Here is a 17,884-nt window from a genome sequence, read left to right as displayed (position 1 = left end):
GTAACTTTGAAGTAAAGTTGGACCTGACACTTAAAGAAAGACTTACTGCATTTAAGATAATTGTTCGGCATGGGCAGTACTAGGATGTTGCCCTTGGTGGGGCATTTTGTACTTCAGAGTGGGAAACTGTTTATCTCTTTGTCGGACTGGAAGGTGCTCTTCCTTGATCATTTCGGTTGGGTTGGTCCCCCTTGATCGTGTTGTAGCATTGGTCCAGGGGGCATCTAATGTTTTGGGGGCACATGCAAAATCTAGGGGGGAATTCCCACCTTAGACCCAGCCAGGTTGTCCAGTAATCATTGGCGGTTGCTTCGAAAGCTCAGCAGCAACAGGGTCAAAGTTTAAATTGCTTGAACTGAACATATGCACTGCCTTGATGGAAGCGCATTTCAATCCCTCCCCCACCACTAACCCAATCCCCTGAACATTTGCGCTGTCTGTCCAGGGTGGGGGTATATCCAGTATATATATATATATATATATATATAGTAAATATAATTAACCTTGTAGGCTCCCCTTGGTAGAAGGGATCTTGCAATATTAGTGTTGTAAATTCTGCCCATTAAAACACACAACACCAAGACTAAAAACAAGCGGGATGATTTATTAGACCTGTCAAAAAGCAAAGTGTTCAGAAGACAGCTCTCTTTTTTGTGCTACCTGTAGAAAGTTGCAGGTCATCTCCTGACCATGGCATGACTTGGACTTGAGCAGGGTCCGATTCACAGTGGCTGAGCCCTTCTGAAGCACCTGTCTGGCCTGACTGAGGGTCAATGTTGACCAGGAGCCTCTCTTCACCAGCGTGTTGTCCCCTGTTTGGCCACTGGAGGGTGCTGGCACTAACTGTGGCTTCAGATCGCCGCTGCTCTTGGACGATTTTAGCGGGTGTGCTGCGATGGTGTTGTATCCCTGTGGGTGTGTTCTGGGTGCTGCCTGACTGTCCGACACAGCTCTCCCCAGCGTCATCATACTCAATGGGTTACGATACGCCACTGCTAATGGACCGACGGTGGGCTGAGTCGTTGGCTCATCATCTAAGCCGTCGTCCGAGCTCCAGAATCCTGAGAGGCTGGGCCGTGGTCGTCGTTTGTTGCCCTCTGTCTTTGCACGGTCTTTGCTTTTGCTTCGTCGGGTCGTCTTGGCGGTTTCCCCACCTTGACCTGCAGTTAGGGATGTAGATTGTCAATCAATTATCCAAATGTAACAATCAGTTTAAAATAATGATTGTTTTACATTAAAAAACTGTGCTATATATGGGCTATTTATATGCTGTATAATGCGCAAACATAGACATATGGGATGTTTATGTCTATATAGGGAAAAGCCCAAAGAATACTTCAGTCAGACATGAATTGCAACAATTATTGGGTCCAAAAGGTGGAAAAACTCAAATTGAGCCATTGCTTTCATGAAGAAGCACTAAAAGGAGATGTAATCACAGCAAAATTTTAGTAGACGAAGGTGGAAAAACAATACAACGGTAGATGTGCACGTCAAGAGTATGTGTGTGAGGAGGTCAGGAGATACCTACATTTGTATAACTCAAGTTTGAAGGAATATAAAGACATCTTCTTGGGTCTAAACTCAACTGCCTGCGTATTCACGCACAGTCAAATTAAGTATACTTTGAAAGGCTAGCGTTCGACAAAATGCAGACATGAAGCGTTTGCGTCAAATGGTAAATGGTCTGCACTTACAGTATATAGTGAATTTGTTTTAACCTTAGAGGTTACCAAAGTGCTTTACACTGTGTCCCATTCACCCATTCACACACACACTCACATTCATACACCAATGACGGCAGAGCTGCCATGCAAGGTGCTAGCCTGCCATTGGGAGCAACTTAGGGTTCAGTGTCTTGACCAAGGACACTTCGGCATGTGGAGTCATGTGGGCCGGCAATCGAACCACCAACCCTGCGATTAGTGGCTGACTTGCTCTACCACTTGAGCCACAGCCGCCTAAAAAATTAAATTATACTTTGGGCTTTACACGGGTCACTTGTATAAATATAAATGGGAGAAATCTTTATACTAAATATGGTAGGTATACGAATGGAAGTCCCACCTTAACTTTAAAAGAGGCAATTACCTTTGCACATGCGCATTGGCTGGAGCAGCCTGAAAAATAACGTTTTTCTCCACAATTTAAGCCAAAAAAGCACACTTATTGATACCATTGTTGACAGTCTTTCTTGACCCTTTTACAGTAGCGCCATCTTTGATTTTTGACGTGAATGAAAATGGGAATGTGAGGGAAAGACCAACAGTTTCTTCAAAGGCATCCGCTGTAAGGCTACATAACGTCGTTGGTCACATTTCATTTCCCAAAACTCCTCTGAAATGTCTTGGAAATATATTGTTTTTAAAGTTTCATCAGCAGAAATATCCAAAACACTTTAAACAACTGTGCAACTTAGCCTGGCAGTCATTCCTGTCAGAAATAAAAGATGGTGCTGCTGTGAAATAGGTCCATTGCTGATTTCAAATATGCTATTTAAATGTAAACTTGAACAACTCTTTTGAAGATTTTGGTCTTTCCCTTTCAAGAAGATAGAAACTGTACTTGCATGTTTTGGCCAGGATATTTTGTTTCAAAATATTCTTCTTTTGTGTTCCACAGAAGAAAGAATGGTCACATCCACACTAATCCATTTTCGTTTGAAAACGTCATCATTATCCGAGGTATGCAGTAATAGAGAGTGTTTTCGAAACGCTCCATTTTTGGTGGAGGAAAATGGCGTTCTAATGGGGATGAGTGGCCTAAATGCAGCTAAATTAATGCATTGTCAAACGAAAACGTATTAATGAGGAAGCGGCAAATGTCATAAAGGTCTGGGGCCACAATTAATAATGGTCGGTGACCAGTTAAAAGAATATCGCCAAAATCTGCATCCCTACCTGTAGTAATGCTCCCTTTGACCGCCGACACCTCCAAAGACTGCGACTTAGCGAAGAGTTTCTGCACGGACTGCACTAGGTTGCGGATGCGGCTTGGACTCTCGCTACGCTGCTTGGAGCCGCGACTGCGCTGGTGGAACTGCAGCGTGCTGAAGCCATCTCGCTGGAGTGGCAGGTGCCGTTCCAGCTGGTCGAGGAGGTTGGCTGGAATCCGGTTCATCTTTGCAGCAGCCGCTGACGAGATGGTAGCAGTGCCACTGGTGATCATGGCAGGAGCGTTCAGTCCCAGGCCGAGACCCATGCCCATAGACATAGAGGAGGTGAGGGTGCCCGAACGACTGCTTGTCTGAGTCACACATCCCTGCTGCATGAACATAAACCAAAACATTACTGTAAAATCCTTCGGAAATCATGTAGAACTGCTGCTTATTTAGCCCAGGACAAATTAATTTCCATGCCTTTTTTAGTTGCTTTTGACTACTGGATACAGATTTTAAAAACTAATTTTCATTGAAACTGATTTGCGAATTAATAATTCAGACCGATTTGTGAAACATTCCAACCAATCATTTAAAAAGAACTGACTCAAAAGAGCGATTCGCTCACAATTTGGACATCGATATGGCTTGCAAGCAGTTGTACTCTACACAATAGCATCATCTAGCTGATGGAAATTGTAAGAGCGGAGCAAATCTAGAAAAGTACATTGAGTATAGAAATCTTGCAGATTTTTCCATGACTTTTTTCCACGATTTTATTAACTTCCAGGACATTTTTTCAGGTCTAAAAAATTATAATAATTCCCTGATACATCCAGGTTTTCATGATAATAAAAGGCAAAAAAGTATAATAAAATAAAGCATGTAAAAAGTGGTGCATTGTTCGGTGCCAATTATACATGCATTTAACATAAGCGCAAACATTACATTTAGAGCTGATTCTCAGTTATTTTAGGGGAGTAAATATATTAACTGTGCTTCAGAGATGTGTGTGCTTCTCATCTGTGACACTTGATATAAGGCACACTGAAAAAGTTAAAAGTAGATCATGTCGGAAATTTTCCAACAAGATTTTAGCGCACTACTTAGTATTTTTGGTCGAAAAGTCCCATCTTCCGTATCCTGACATAATCACTTTCCAAAGTATGCAGAACTGGGGACCTTTTTTAGCTATATACCGAAAATGTGTCGGGCCATATCCACACTAATCCGTTTGTCTGTCCTAATGTCATTGTATTCCAAAGTACAGTACATTTACATTTACATTTATGCATTTGGCAGACGCTTTTATCCAAAGCGACTTACAGTGCACTTATTACAGGGACAATCCCCCCGGAGCAACCTGGAGTTAAGTGTCTTGCTCAAGGACACAATGGTGGTGGTTGTGGGGCTCGAGCCAGCGACCTTCTGATTACCAGATTACCAGTAATGTGCTTAGACCACTACACCACCACCACTCCATACAGTATATCATATTAGACAGCGTTTTCAAAAGTCTCACTTCGGTGGAGGAAAACGAATTTCCTGCGTGGATGAGCGGCTATGAGTATTCAAACGAAAAGTGTGGACTTGACCTTAGAGCTATCGTGATTTTCCCTCTGATTTTCCTATGGGGTTTTTAAAATGTCCGTTTTGGATTTATGAGTAAAATAAGTGCTGTGGTAAACATTACTTGAAGGTGCTTGGACGTTTTGTTCTACCACATCAATTACACACAGTCATCCCTAAAACGTTCATTTTGAAGCTGACGTGTTAAAAAAAAAAGCATGTTCCTAAATAAGGACTACAATAAATAAATAATACCTTGCAAATGTAATCAATAATGTCATACTGATATAATGAAGTGCTGTTAAAGTACCTGCGTGTACTCGCTCTGATCCGGTTGGGTGGTGTAATGGAGTCGAGGGAAGGTGCTGCTGTTCGTCAGCTGATTGTTTAGGGGCAGCAGGTATTCTGACTGCAGGGATGTGGTGGTGGAAACTGGAAAGTGTTGCAGATGAGGATCCAGAGTGCCATAATGATTGATGGTGGGGCTCAGGATGTAGGTGACATGGGGGTCCGGGGCCAGGGGACACAAGGGCTCCTGGGGACCTGCAGTGGGGTCGCAGGTATCTGAGAGATGTCGGCTACGGTTGGCCCCTAAGCCTTTCATGGTTGCTGTGAAGGGTCCACACTAGAACATACTCTCAGATGCAGAGACGCTACAGCCCTGGAGGGTGCCCCCTAGAGAGTGAAATACATTTAAGAAGATGAGCACTTTTGGGAAAAAAACTAAATAATCAAAACGAGCATGCACAACCCCCCTCCCCAATATTTATACCATGATCAATTAAAACATGTAGATGCGTCATGTTGCTACCAACCCCCCCTCCCCCCAATATGAGCATGAAGCGATCATCTGTGTTCCGCAACTGCTTTTGGGTCCTTGAACACCCTTAGGAAGTTGGTGCCCAACGCAGTCTGCGTAGTATAGGGAGTGGTGGTACTGTATCTTGACCATGGCAAAGTTAGCTGCGCACAAGAGAGACATGGGAAGCTGCACGGTACAGAACTTGTGCTACCTTTTCGTTTCACGGGATCAAGACGAAACCTGTTTCGCATTTCACATTTATCTGTGTCAATAAAGTGTGTTCTCAAAGTCTCCTTTCAGTCCCAATGACAGCATGATGCACAGTGCATGTCAGATTAATGTCTGCCTTTCATTCGTATTAATTTGCTCTCGTAATTTCCGATTCTGAAATGACTTTCAGGCTTTATAAATAACTTTGCCGGTGCAATTAGATTAATTTGCATCTAGACCTCCCTTTATTATGCGCATTGGGAGGCCCGCCTCTAAATTGCCTATTCATTTGCAAAAATTGCTTTTTTAGCATCTGAAACACGCAGTCTTTAAAAGACTATGCTAGTAGATTAGCGCAGACCTTTTTTTTAGCATGCTGTCAAGTTTGTCCTCATGGTGCCGTAGTGCCTCAATCCGGGTCTGCGGAGGACGAATCTCAGTTGCCTCCGCATCTGACACCGTCAATCCACACATTTTATCACGTGGCTTGTTGAGCGTAGGGGTGTGCGATATATATCATCTACGATAATATCGCAATTGTTGTTTTAACGATATGCGTAATCACATTATCGAGTATGTCACTCATTCTCAAAAACCATTCAAAAAGCTGTATTAAGTATCCACGAATTCACTGCGTGCTGCAGCAAAGTAGTATATACTACTGCACATGCGCATTCAGATGTGATGTTGCACATAAGATTGCGGTGTGTATGACAGAAGTAATGAGCGATGAAATGGCGAGAGGAGAAGATCATCAAACTTCAACAACCTTGCAACCTGCACGCTTATTAAATTGCTAGACATTGTTCGTCATCAATAGCTTGGAGGTGGTTTGGTTTTGAAAGGTTAGATGCTAGTCAAAAGACACCAATCTGCAAACTGTGGCAAAAATGGGTTACAGTCGAAAGCAGCTCGACGACCAACCTGTTTCACCATCTTCGAACTACCCATCGCACTGCATATGAGGAATATGAAAAGCTTCGCGAGTCAATTGAACACAACACGCCTGCAGCTGACAGGGTAAAAGCAAAAACACACACTCAACAAACTTTGGCCGAATCGTTTAACAAAAAAGTTCCTTATGACCAAAAAAGCAACAGATGGCAAGATATAACAAACGCTGTCACCAATCAAGCAGTTGAGAGAGATGGTTTTAAACAACTTTTGAAGACTTTAACCCAAGATACATACTGCCTGGGCTTTTTTTTTTCATCTTTGACTTTATGCAAAAATGTACCGAAGGGTGTAATTTGTTTATAAATGCACTACTTATTTTATTTAATTTCTTTTGTGAATTTTTGGTGACTTTTATTACAATGTCATATTTTTGCTGCTTGCTTTTATGCTGCAGAGTTCACGTTTACAGCAGAGCAGTGTTTTGTATTGTTCGTACTTGAATGATGCAGTTTAAAATAATAAAGATCTCTTTTCCTTCAATATCAACAATCAATATTATCATGTTATGCTATTAATATGTTGTTAGAGGCAACTAGTATAATATAAGCCTTCAACAAATTTTTTTGGAAGGATGCAAAATATCGTCTGTTTATCGTTATCGTCAAAATCCCATAAAATATCGAGATATAATTTTTTGCATTACCGCGGAGACGTGTGGAGGCTTCACGCTATTCTCCCCGGCATCCATGCACAACTCACTACGCACCCCACCAAGAGCAGAAACCACATTATAATGGCCACGAGGTGGTTATCCCATGTGACGTTACCCTCCCTAGCAACCAGGCCAATTGGTTGATTAGGAAGCCTGACTGGAGTCACTCAGCACACCCTGGATTCGAACTTGTGACTCCAGGTGTGGTAGTCAGCGTCTTCACTCACTGAGCTACCCAGGACCCCTAATGTTTCAAATTTTTTAAGTGCATTTAAAAATATTTGACTTAAGAAAATACAAACCGTTGCGTGTTTCCATCCACTACGTAATGCGCATTATCATGAGGGAGCCGCCTCGTCATGATGGAGCAACTGAATGACCTCTCCCTGCTTTCGGGACAATTTTTTTGCAAGATTGGAGCAAGTATCTAATTTCATTAAATGCATCCACGAGACACAGGAGAATAAGTGTAATATCTGATATAATGTGGGCTGAAATAGCTGCGATGCCCACACACCGCCAGTCTCCGCATACCTGGGAGAGTCCGCTCTCAAAACTGTTCTGGCGGAATGTGAGGACCCACTTTATTGACCAGCTGTGGGGAATCACACTTCCGAATGACAAGCGCTATGCTCAAAGAATTGTGTGCCAAAAGGTCAGACCTTTCAGTGGGCTAGTCACATCAAGCTATCGAACACTCATAACATGTGCACGAATGGTTAAAACACGTCATTGTTTTGCGAATAAACCGTTTCCATCACCTTAATGCAAGGGCTGGACTGGGAAGAGAAATCGGTCCGGGGTTTTACATAGCAACTGGCCCAAAAGATGTTGAGTTGGGGGGGCGGTGGCACTGTCCTTTTCTTCATATCGCGGCACCATTTTGTGATCCGTTCTGCATAATCCGTTCTCACTTTAGCTTATCGTGGCCCATTCGGCCCATTTCGTGGCTGACTCACCGGCCCACTCGTTTCTCCCGATGACCAGACCACCTCTTATCGGCCCCAAAGTGCGTCGGCACACCGGGAAAATGCCAGATTACCAGTCCAGTGCTGCTTAATGCACATTTTAACTAATGCAAAACTCTAGAAAATCCACCTCCTCCATGTGCATTCAATTCTAAGTAAATTTAGAAAGTTTATTCACATATCAAGGGTTTCCATTCAGGATTTCTTCTGCACAATTTCAAAATGTGCATGAAAATAGTTGGATGGAAACCTACCTACTTCCAAGACATTTGACCGTTCACACGCACAACTGCAATGGCATGTCTCGAGCACTCTTCATGCATGTGCTTTCACGTGTGCTGGAGCAGCATGTGGGTACCAAACAACCGAGATTTTACATTTATGCATTTGGCAGATGCTTTTATACAAAGCGATTTACAGTGCACTTATTACAGGGACAATCCCCCCGGAGCAACCTGGAGTTAAGTGCCTTGCTCATGGACACAATGGTGGTGGCTGTGGGGATCGAACCAGCAACCTTCTGGTTACAAGTTATGTGCTTTAGCCCACTATACCACCACCACTCCAAACATAATTCCAATACTCAAATACTGATTCTGAATGACTTCAGAATGTCAAAGCTAGTCACAACACTTTGTATAGTGAATGCAGTGAATAGCACAAAAATGACAGAGCATTTGTTGAGGATGTTGTATTACAAAGAACTACACATTGTATACATGCCAATTCTTTCAAATCAGACCCACACTCAGAGGCAGAATGTTTTGCAGTACAATATTATACATACACCCAGAGACACCCCCATCTTCTGTAATCATCACTTCCCCCGCCGACACTGGAGATTCATTCATATTGTGCTAAATATGTGAGAGAGTCACACACTTATCGGGAGCCGAATCACCCAAGAATCAGACACCTCGACTGATCACAGCGCAGTGGAGCTCCATTCACAAAACCATCAGCTTATCCGCATCTCTGCTGCCGGGTCACAAAGAGATCAATTGGCATGCTAAACATAGTTGTTTTCATCTGTCATTACTGCACGCCGCAGTCGGTCTCAATAGGTCTGGCGCGGTGACTCATAGTGCTGTCAAAGAGCCAGAAAACCTAGTTAACATTCACCACGCAGCTGCACCTCCTCCCAAACGGGCCTCCGGAGGAGCTACACTCGGCTTACACCTGAGCGCTCGGTCACCAGTCACAATCAGTCAAATATGCAAAAGCGTTTTCCCACACCAGCACTGGTGTATCCATGCAGAGCTGAGCCAGAGGGTATTTCAAAAGCCCACACGTTTGGAAAAGGAAATGAGTTACTTGACAGTCATTTTGAGGCAACTTGTATCCCACCATCTGCAGATTGAAAATAGAAAAATCACATTTGGTGGGATGTGTTTGATTTTCATGACATGATAGGAAAATGCAGATTGCGTGTGAAGCCAAAACACCAAAATAAACCTAATGATCATGACGTTTGGAATGAGTTTCAATCAGATCTGTTAGTTGCAAGCATCAATGCCGTTTTATTGCACTCAGTCTTTGCTTCCTCATTAAAAATAGTATATCTCCTAAAGAAATGAAGAGTCATTTTGAAACATATGTATAAAATCTTGACCACTTGCATGAAACGAACACTTCAGTTACTTAATAATGCCCTACATTAAAACAGGTTTGTAGACACTGTGTCAAGTTTGTAGAAATGTATAGCATTTTCTATGAAAAAAACAATATTTAATGACTTTAAAAATGTCAAGTGGTGTAACTACCGGCAGTGTGGGTGGGGCAGCTGCACTGGGGCCCACGGACTAATGGTGCGTTCAGACCAGAGGCATCGAGAGCGTCAAATCGACCGGAAGTCATTACATTTCTATGGCAGTCAGCGTCTCTCGGTGCAGCGTGGCACGTCTTGGGTAGTGTTGCGTCAGAGGAAAGTTCAAGTGTGGGCAACATTGTGGTAGTGAACTTCGATGCGGTTTGGCGGCAACCTATTGGAGTATTGAAGTGCTCTGCTCTAGCGAATCTAGAGAACACAACAGTGTAAAATTGGTTCCCACCTAACATTAGTTCTGAAGACAAAATGGAGGAGAAACTGATTATTGCCGTGGCGGGTTTTCCGTAATATACGATCTGTCCCTGTTTGCTTACTGGGATATAAATAAAAAGAAAAATGATGTGTGGACAAAGGTGTCTGAAATTGGTGGTGTGCCAGGTGAGTTGATGAAGTGGATATTGGTAAACGTACATTGTATATGTATCATTGTATATGCAATGTGTTGCATCTAGCTTTTTAGCGCAAGGACGCGTTCAGTCTGAACGGCCCCCAATGCTGCCATCTAAAAAATGCAGGCGTATAATTTTATTCATCGTTATGAGTATTATAAAATTGCTTATACATTTTTACATCGTTATTATTAACAATAATCAACATTACCCAAAATCGAACCTTTTTATGCTGCTTGTTTAAACTTATTTTGCAGCTTTGAAGATGTATGACAAGAACACGTGAAATGTTCCGTTTAAAATGATTCTGGCAGTCAAACTAAAAGTAAATGGCATAATGGCTAAACATCAATAGGGATGTGCACGTGTGAGAATGACAGTCATCCTGTGTTTGTAACGTTTGTTGGAGTTTGGTGTGTAAATTAGCCATTAAATGCCCTATAATAAGCTACAATTTGCATTAAATGAAACGTATAATGTAATCACGCCTGCTAAATCACACACATCTGAATGATTATTCGTGATGTTCATGTCTTGAGCTCAAAACGCACTTACAAACACCAGAGAATTATTCGACCTGAAATTGGCCAAAATGCTCCATTGGACTTTTCCCAGACCCTCTACTCTTCCCTGTGGAACACGGAAGCTTGTCCTCTGACCCACTTTCTATAGATCTGAATTTCTGAATTTTTTGTTCTAAATTTGTTCTTCATCTTGAAAACTTGATACTGTATTTTTTAAAACGGGATTTTTACAGTGTAAGAATTCAGAACCAAAAATGTGCTGTTTGAAAATACAAATTTATAAAATTGTGCCATTAAAAAAAACTATTAAATTTGGTTAAATATGAAATGTCCAGGATTGGAGTTTAAAAAATTCAAATTCAAACCTATTTAAAATACAACGAAATATTACATTTGGCAAAATCACACTTAGAATTCAAATTCAAAAGTCTATAATTCAAATGTACACAATTCTAATTCAAATTGTTTTGTCATATTTCTGGCACCATAGAGACACTGCATCAATTTTGTTATTTTGACCAGTTGTCATTTTCTGCAAATAAATGCTCTAAATATCCATATTTGGATGTGGGGTGGATGTCGGCACAGCCATTGACCAGGAAAATATACTATTTTTTATACATTATACTATACAACTAGAGCACACAGAGTTAAATACTGTATTGCACAATGCAACATGGTGACGTCCTGTTACAACAAGGTATACTACTGCTTTAAATACTGCTTTTTGTTTAACATACAAAAAAGAACAGGACTTCATAGCATTCATTATACCAGGACTGTAATCGACCAATACTGACATTACCGGTCGATCAATATGGGTTTTTCAATTACTGATTCTTAAACGTTTACAATTTATCCCCCAAATCTTAAATACGTGGTTACTGCTTCGTGTGCTAGAACTCCATTCTCAATGTAGCCTGAGGTGCCAGATGTGACCCTGTGGTGTACAGCACACCTGGCGCTCAGGTCAAGTAACTCCTCCCCCCTTTTTCAATCAAGAGCTCTAGAAATCCACCTCTTGCTATTAAACTCTCCCGCTGGCATGCCCCCCGCACCCGTTACCAAGGTGATAACTAGGGGGCATTTCAGTGAAGCCTCTGACGGCATAATGGATGATGGATGAATTTGACAGCTGGAGAAGAATCCCTGCACATGCAGCAGCTCATTAAAATGTTGCGCCGCTGACCGTGGCAAAAAGCAAATGAGGTGCGAAACTAAGATGGACAATCTGTGGCCAGTCATTTAAAGCAGTTATTCTCTCTGGAGATGATTAAAGCTTTACGTTGACCTGTCAGGGTTAGAAAGTCATTAACTGCCCTTTGATGGATCTGTGGGCTGCATTTAACAAACTAAACATGAACCAGGAAAATTACAGACTTTACAAACTGTACTGTAAGATAATGACTGATCCGGGGTGCTTAAGACTCCTCTACTTTATTCTAATGAGGAAGAGTTCATTGGCAGAGCAAACTGTTTCCAGATCAGTGGTTATTAACATAATCGGATGTTGAGAGTTTAATTCCCTGCAATGATACAAGCTCAGGGCTTTTGGGTCCTGATTAGACCGCATGTGCTTCCATAAAAAGTTAAACTCTTTCGCTTTCATATGGTATTTCTGTTATAATCTTCATCATGTGTTGATGAGAGCTACAGGTTTCTCGCTCTCAAAGAGACTACCGTGCTTTGATTAAACAAATCACACGTGCGCACGGCACCTTTGCCATCATACGTCATGCCAGAGTCGTGTCCAGCCAGTGGCTGTGGGTGGTATTATAGTACAACCTGTTGGATCTTCTCCGAAACTGCAGCTGGGTAGGCAAATGTTGTCCAAGTCGACCGCAAATAACCAAGACATATAAACAGATAAACAGTCAGTCATCAGTCATCGGTGAATGACATCGTATTTGCCGATAGGCCGATATCAGTCAACAAGGCGAATATCGGCCGCTACCGATGTTTGGCCGATACATCTGTGCATCCCTAGCGAGAACCAATGGCATTTGGCATCAGGGGGCCCCACACCAGACAACAAACCTTGGTGTGACGTGTCTAAAGGTGTACTTTCTTGACACAAACATAAATGAGATTTAAGAGTTTTGGAAAAGAATAAACGGTAAAAATCTGTAAAAAAACTACTGAATTGTTGGTCTGTTCCTCAAACAAAGCCATTGTATGGCTTCAGAAGATTTGAAATATAGCACTCAAGTCATATGGACTACTTTCATGGTGCTTTGATAAAGCAAAATGATATGGGTACCATAATGCGATCTTCGGGTGGTGGGGTGTATTTTGACCTTTAGGGTCGGCAATAGGTTATTGCCCACCCTAAACCAAAACACCAAAACACTATTTTTCACTTTTAAGCTGGTAGTACCCATGCAGTGCTCAAGTCCTTTTAAAATTCATTAGGAAATAAATGAGCTTCCACAGCTCTGTTAAAACATCAAACGCATCTTTTCTGTATTTGTATTTTAAAGACTTCCGTCAATGTATCAGCGTCTTAAAAGAAGCAGCTTTTGAACCCTCTGTTCTCAGCAATCACATTTATCAGTACTGAACTCCACTGTTGGCTGGTTAATTAGTTCTCTGCCTTTATAAAAATGTGCCTGACAGCAGATCTTGCAAATATTACGACCTTGAATAGATGGCTGCACTTGCTGTAACTAGGTTACATTATTAGCTAAGGAAAGCTTCACTAATACTACTGCTTTTTACCCTAAGTATTAAATTTGGTGTGTAACTCGTCCCACGCCGATCGTGCTATGGACATGAATGATATCTCAAATCATGCAACTTGTTCAGGAGAGGTGTGCTATAACTATTCTAAGCAATTAGACGCTTGCCAGAACATAGAGCGCAACAATCATGTTCCGGGGCCGTACAATTTTCAATAGATTTTTAACTATAACTTTATATAAACCTTTAAAGACCGTGACCAAGGTTGTTCATCAATGGTATATGCCTTTGTTGAAGCCAGCAGTGTTTAATAGCAGAATTCCTGGTGAACAACTACACCACACTTCCTCTATCAGAGAAAAATCCACTAATCAGAGAGTCCAGCAGCGACAGCACACTTCCATGACGCAATCGAGTCATTCTCCCTACATATATCAGTAGGCGTTCAAGTCCTCCTGGAAAGTTTGTACTTGTGAGGTAGGAAATGGTAAATACGATGTGATGTGCGTTCAAGTGAAAGACCCATTTTCCAATTTCATATTTCTTTCTCTGTTTTTCACTTACTTGTGAAGGCAGGAATCTTCTTTAGCACCAATGGAACAAACTGAAGAGCAAAGCCACACATTAATTAATGCTATATCTACAGAATCTATTTTATCAGTCTTGTGCAGCCATTTAATGATGGGAAATGTATTTTTGTTGCACACTTGTTTCTGCATTAATCAGCAAAATGAGGCCTTTTTCTGGCAAGTTTTAACATTCTTCTTCATTAACAGTAGAAAAAATGCAAACAAACTGAACTGCACAGTAAAAATACTTAAGTTAAATTGAATTATTACCAATAACAATTTGCTTCCGCCCATGATTTTTAAGTTGACACGCTCCCAATTCGCTAAGTTGGGGCTCAAAGAAAATCAACTCGTGAATATGATCATTCCGACATGACTTGAACACACCACATATTTAAATCAAAACCAGAGACTATTTATGTAGGAGAGATGGGCCACTTCTATTCAAATGAATGGGAGAAATCGGAACGCCAAACAGTCAACGGATGTAGAAAGGAAGTCCAGACTTACAGGTGAAAGAGCCAGTCACCTGTCAATCAACTCGACAACACACATGCATCGTAATCTTGGCCAACCATTTTGGAGATTTCTTTTTTCCCAAATTCAAGTAGATAGGAGCTGCACTGGCATGACTGGAAATAAATCCCCGAAAGCATTCCAAAGATGGCTGCCAGTGGACTGACTTGCTGGATGATTTGGCCTATTAATGAGCCTTTCAAATAGCTTGGGCCTCTTCAAATATCCTCTGAAGTCTGTTTTGTTAAAGAAGACATTTTCCATGAATTGTCCCTCACTAGAATAGCTAAACATGTACACGGTGGTTTAACATGAATGTAAAGGGATCAATGGAAAGGAGGAGGCGAGAACCGGCTTGATAATATAAATAATGGTTTTAATGACAAACTTAAAAGACAAACACACACATGACGGACATGTCCGTAAATGATCTCTCTCTCCCGCACGATCCTCTTCAGTCGACCTTTATCCCTCTCGAAGGCTTGATTAGCCTAATACGGGACCAGGTGTGTATGATCACGACCCGGCCCTGCCCTCCGCCCTGCCACATTCCTCCCTCGTTCTCTCAGGCTGGGGAGCCCCCAGCATGACGTACACCCCCGCCCACTTTCCCTGGGGGAGGGCGTGCCCTAAACCCCGTCTACTGGCAGGTCATCCCCGTCTACCTGGACAAGGGAAGGGACAAGGGGAGGGAAACAGAAATAATTAAACATGGGGGTACTTCCTGTAACAGTGTAGTACCCCCCCCCCCCCAAAAAAAAACACTGTAAAATTTAAAAGAGAGGGAAAAGGCCAACACAGAGCGGCAGTGAGAGAGAGAGAGAGGAGAGAGAGATGAAAAAAAACAACTCACCAGTTCTCCGATACACCGTAGCTTGTTCCTCGGCCACTCATCCACCCTCTATCGGATGACAGCCGCGCCTCTCCGGGCAGATCAGAGGCAGACCTCCAGCCCCTGGTGGACGGAATGCCCCGGCGCGTTCTCGGGGAACAGAAGAGGTCTCCCCCGCCCCTGGCAGCGGTTCTCCCGCTCCAGGCCGTCGGCAGCGAGCCCCTCCCCGCTCACGGTCGGCGGTCTCAAACCCCGCCGCATTTCAGCGGCTGGTACTAAGATGTAACATCTCTGTTTATGTTCCACAGAATACAGGTTTGAAACAACATGAAAGTGATTGAATGATGCCAGGATTTCCATTTTGATTGAACTATTCCTTTAAGATTGTGATCAAAGAGATTTTTACTATATTTGCAGTATACCACTTCCTCACTTCCAGTTTCTCTGTCCCTCTTGGTGTTCTTGAGCAGGATTTTAAAGCTCTTTGTACTGAGCATGACCCATTTTCAAGCACTTAACACAAGAAATCAATGCCATGAACTGAGTGCGACCTATGATATGGCAGACACCAAAACGCTTCGGTCATTTATCACGCCTCAAACTGCATCTCTACTGCTTCCTGTGGAGGTAAAGTAGGTGTGAAGGACATGTATAGGACGTTTATTTTAGACTGATCCGAGACCATCTCGGGAGGTGGTCTGAGAACGATTCGCTTGCAGCCTGCAGTTCGGTTCACTAATAACGTGCAATGTGAACACAGAGCGCTCCGGGCTCACTTGATTCTCCCTTTCACACAATGCCACACTTTCTGCATGTCAATCATGTCACACGTTCTCATAGTGTTGTAGTTGAAGCAGAACATTCAGGTTTAAAGTCATGTTCAGATTCATAACAGTTGTGAGATGAGGATGCTATTTTGCTGCTGTATTACGGATTACCAACTGGGCCAATGGGACCAGTGCCCAGGGGCCCTTGACTACCAGTGGGCCCTTGAATGCCCAGGGGGGCCCTGGGCTTTAAGGTTACGTGATCTAATTTGGTGATCGCCCCGCTCGAAAACCCTTTTGGGCATGAACAAAAAAAAACACCCAAACCCCCAGGAAAGGAAACCCCGTAAACAACAATTGGAGGGGGGCCCTTGGAGATAATTGGCCCCAGGGCCTTTGCAAGTCATAATCCATCCCTGGCCATGGCGATAGTAATAGTGATACTAGCAGCCACCACAAATAATATTACCTCAGATTCATTCCAGTCTGTCAGAATATTAAACACAGAACAGATCTCCAGAGAGCAAGCCTCTAAAGAAAATACATACTGAGCTGTCTAATGAACTGGGACTCCACAGAAGGACTTAAAATGAGTCATGTCAGTGAGTCTCTCAGGAGGCAGAGGGTGTTCGGTGTCAGTGCTCCCTGTTATGTTACAGGGTCAATTTATGTAATGGACAAGCTCTGACAGAATGGCCGAGAACCATTCACGAACCATTCACAAACCCACCATGTCCACAGCAGGGGACCAAAGGAGAAGTTGTGAGAACAACAGAAAATAGAGATGTCGCACGTCCTCTCGAGGCTGATGACTCTGTGTATGTACAGTGTGTGTTTGTGTGTGTGTGAGAGTGTGGTTTGGCTCTGGACGTGTGAAAGTGTGAGACATGGTTAGTTTGAGAGTGTGAGAGTTGTGCTGAGAAGAAAACACTAGTTTTTCAATTTCTCTATTTGGCTGAACACTTTTGAATTGAAGCATTTGGAAAGCAATGGTGAATGTCCATTGGAAAGGCCAAAAGGCCGATTTTCACAGCCACAAAGTGATCAGAAGTCATTCATTTTCAACTGCCACATACACGCTGCAGCTAGATACGGATATCCCTAAAAGAATATTCCAGTTTCAATAGACGTTATGCACTTTTTAAAATTGTAATAATTAACACTGTGCCAAAAATGCTGTTGATTAAGTTCAAGTTGTTTTGAACCTGGAACATTCCTATAATTGTCACGGTTTTTAAATCCTATGTCTCTTCCTTGTCTCGTGCTTTGTTTATTACTTGTGTGTGTGTGCGTGGATGTGTGGGCGTGACGACTCGTTACCGTGATCAGCGCTCAGCCGCAATCACTCCTCTTCACCAGCTGTTACTCATTTCAATTCCCTTTAAATACTCACCACTTTCTCATCTCCTTGTCAGATCGTTTGTTTGTGATGTCCGGTTGTGTTGATCCCGCTGAGTTCCAGTCCAGTTCCCTCGTTGTCCCTGTTTCGTGGGCTGTTACCCGGATTTGTCGTGTTTGTTCAGCACTTCTCATCACTCTTCTCACCCCATTCATCTGACCATTGGAGCCCCTGCGTTACTAAACCTTCACCCCGGACTTTTCCCCAATCTTTACATTTTGACTGTCAATAAACTTATTGTCACTTGCAACTTGCTTCCTAGCTTCATTCGTGACAATAATCCTGTTCTGTACAGACACAGTTCAATTATTTATGAGAGTGACAACCTCATTCCACTACTGAATT

General features: G+C 42.6%; 1 protein-coding gene across 1 annotated transcript in view; it reads right to left on the bottom strand.

Annotated features, from left to right (window-relative positions):
- Positions 1-17,884, bottom strand: part of dlgap4a (discs, large (Drosophila) homolog-associated protein 4a) — a 178,017-nt gene that overhangs the window by 50,626 nt on the left and 109,507 nt on the right. The window contains exons 3-5 of the mRNA XM_052091675.1: positions 4,758-5,122; positions 2,901-3,261; positions 661-1,160 (exon numbers count right to left, since the gene is read on the bottom strand). Coding sequence (XP_051947635.1) covers positions 661-1,160; positions 2,901-3,261; positions 4,758-5,051 — 1,155 coding nt within the window. The 5' untranslated portion in view covers positions 5,052-5,122. The remainder of the gene's footprint in view (positions 1-660; positions 1,161-2,900; positions 3,262-4,757; positions 5,123-17,884) is intronic.

The sequence above is a fragment of the Xyrauchen texanus genome, chromosome 25, assembly GCF_025860055.1.
Source record: "Xyrauchen texanus isolate HMW12.3.18 chromosome 25, RBS_HiC_50CHRs, whole genome shotgun sequence".
In the NCBI taxonomy this organism is placed as follows: Eukaryota; Metazoa; Chordata; class Actinopteri; order Cypriniformes; family Catostomidae; genus Xyrauchen; species Xyrauchen texanus.
This window is presented reverse-complemented; position numbering and strand designations above follow the sequence as displayed.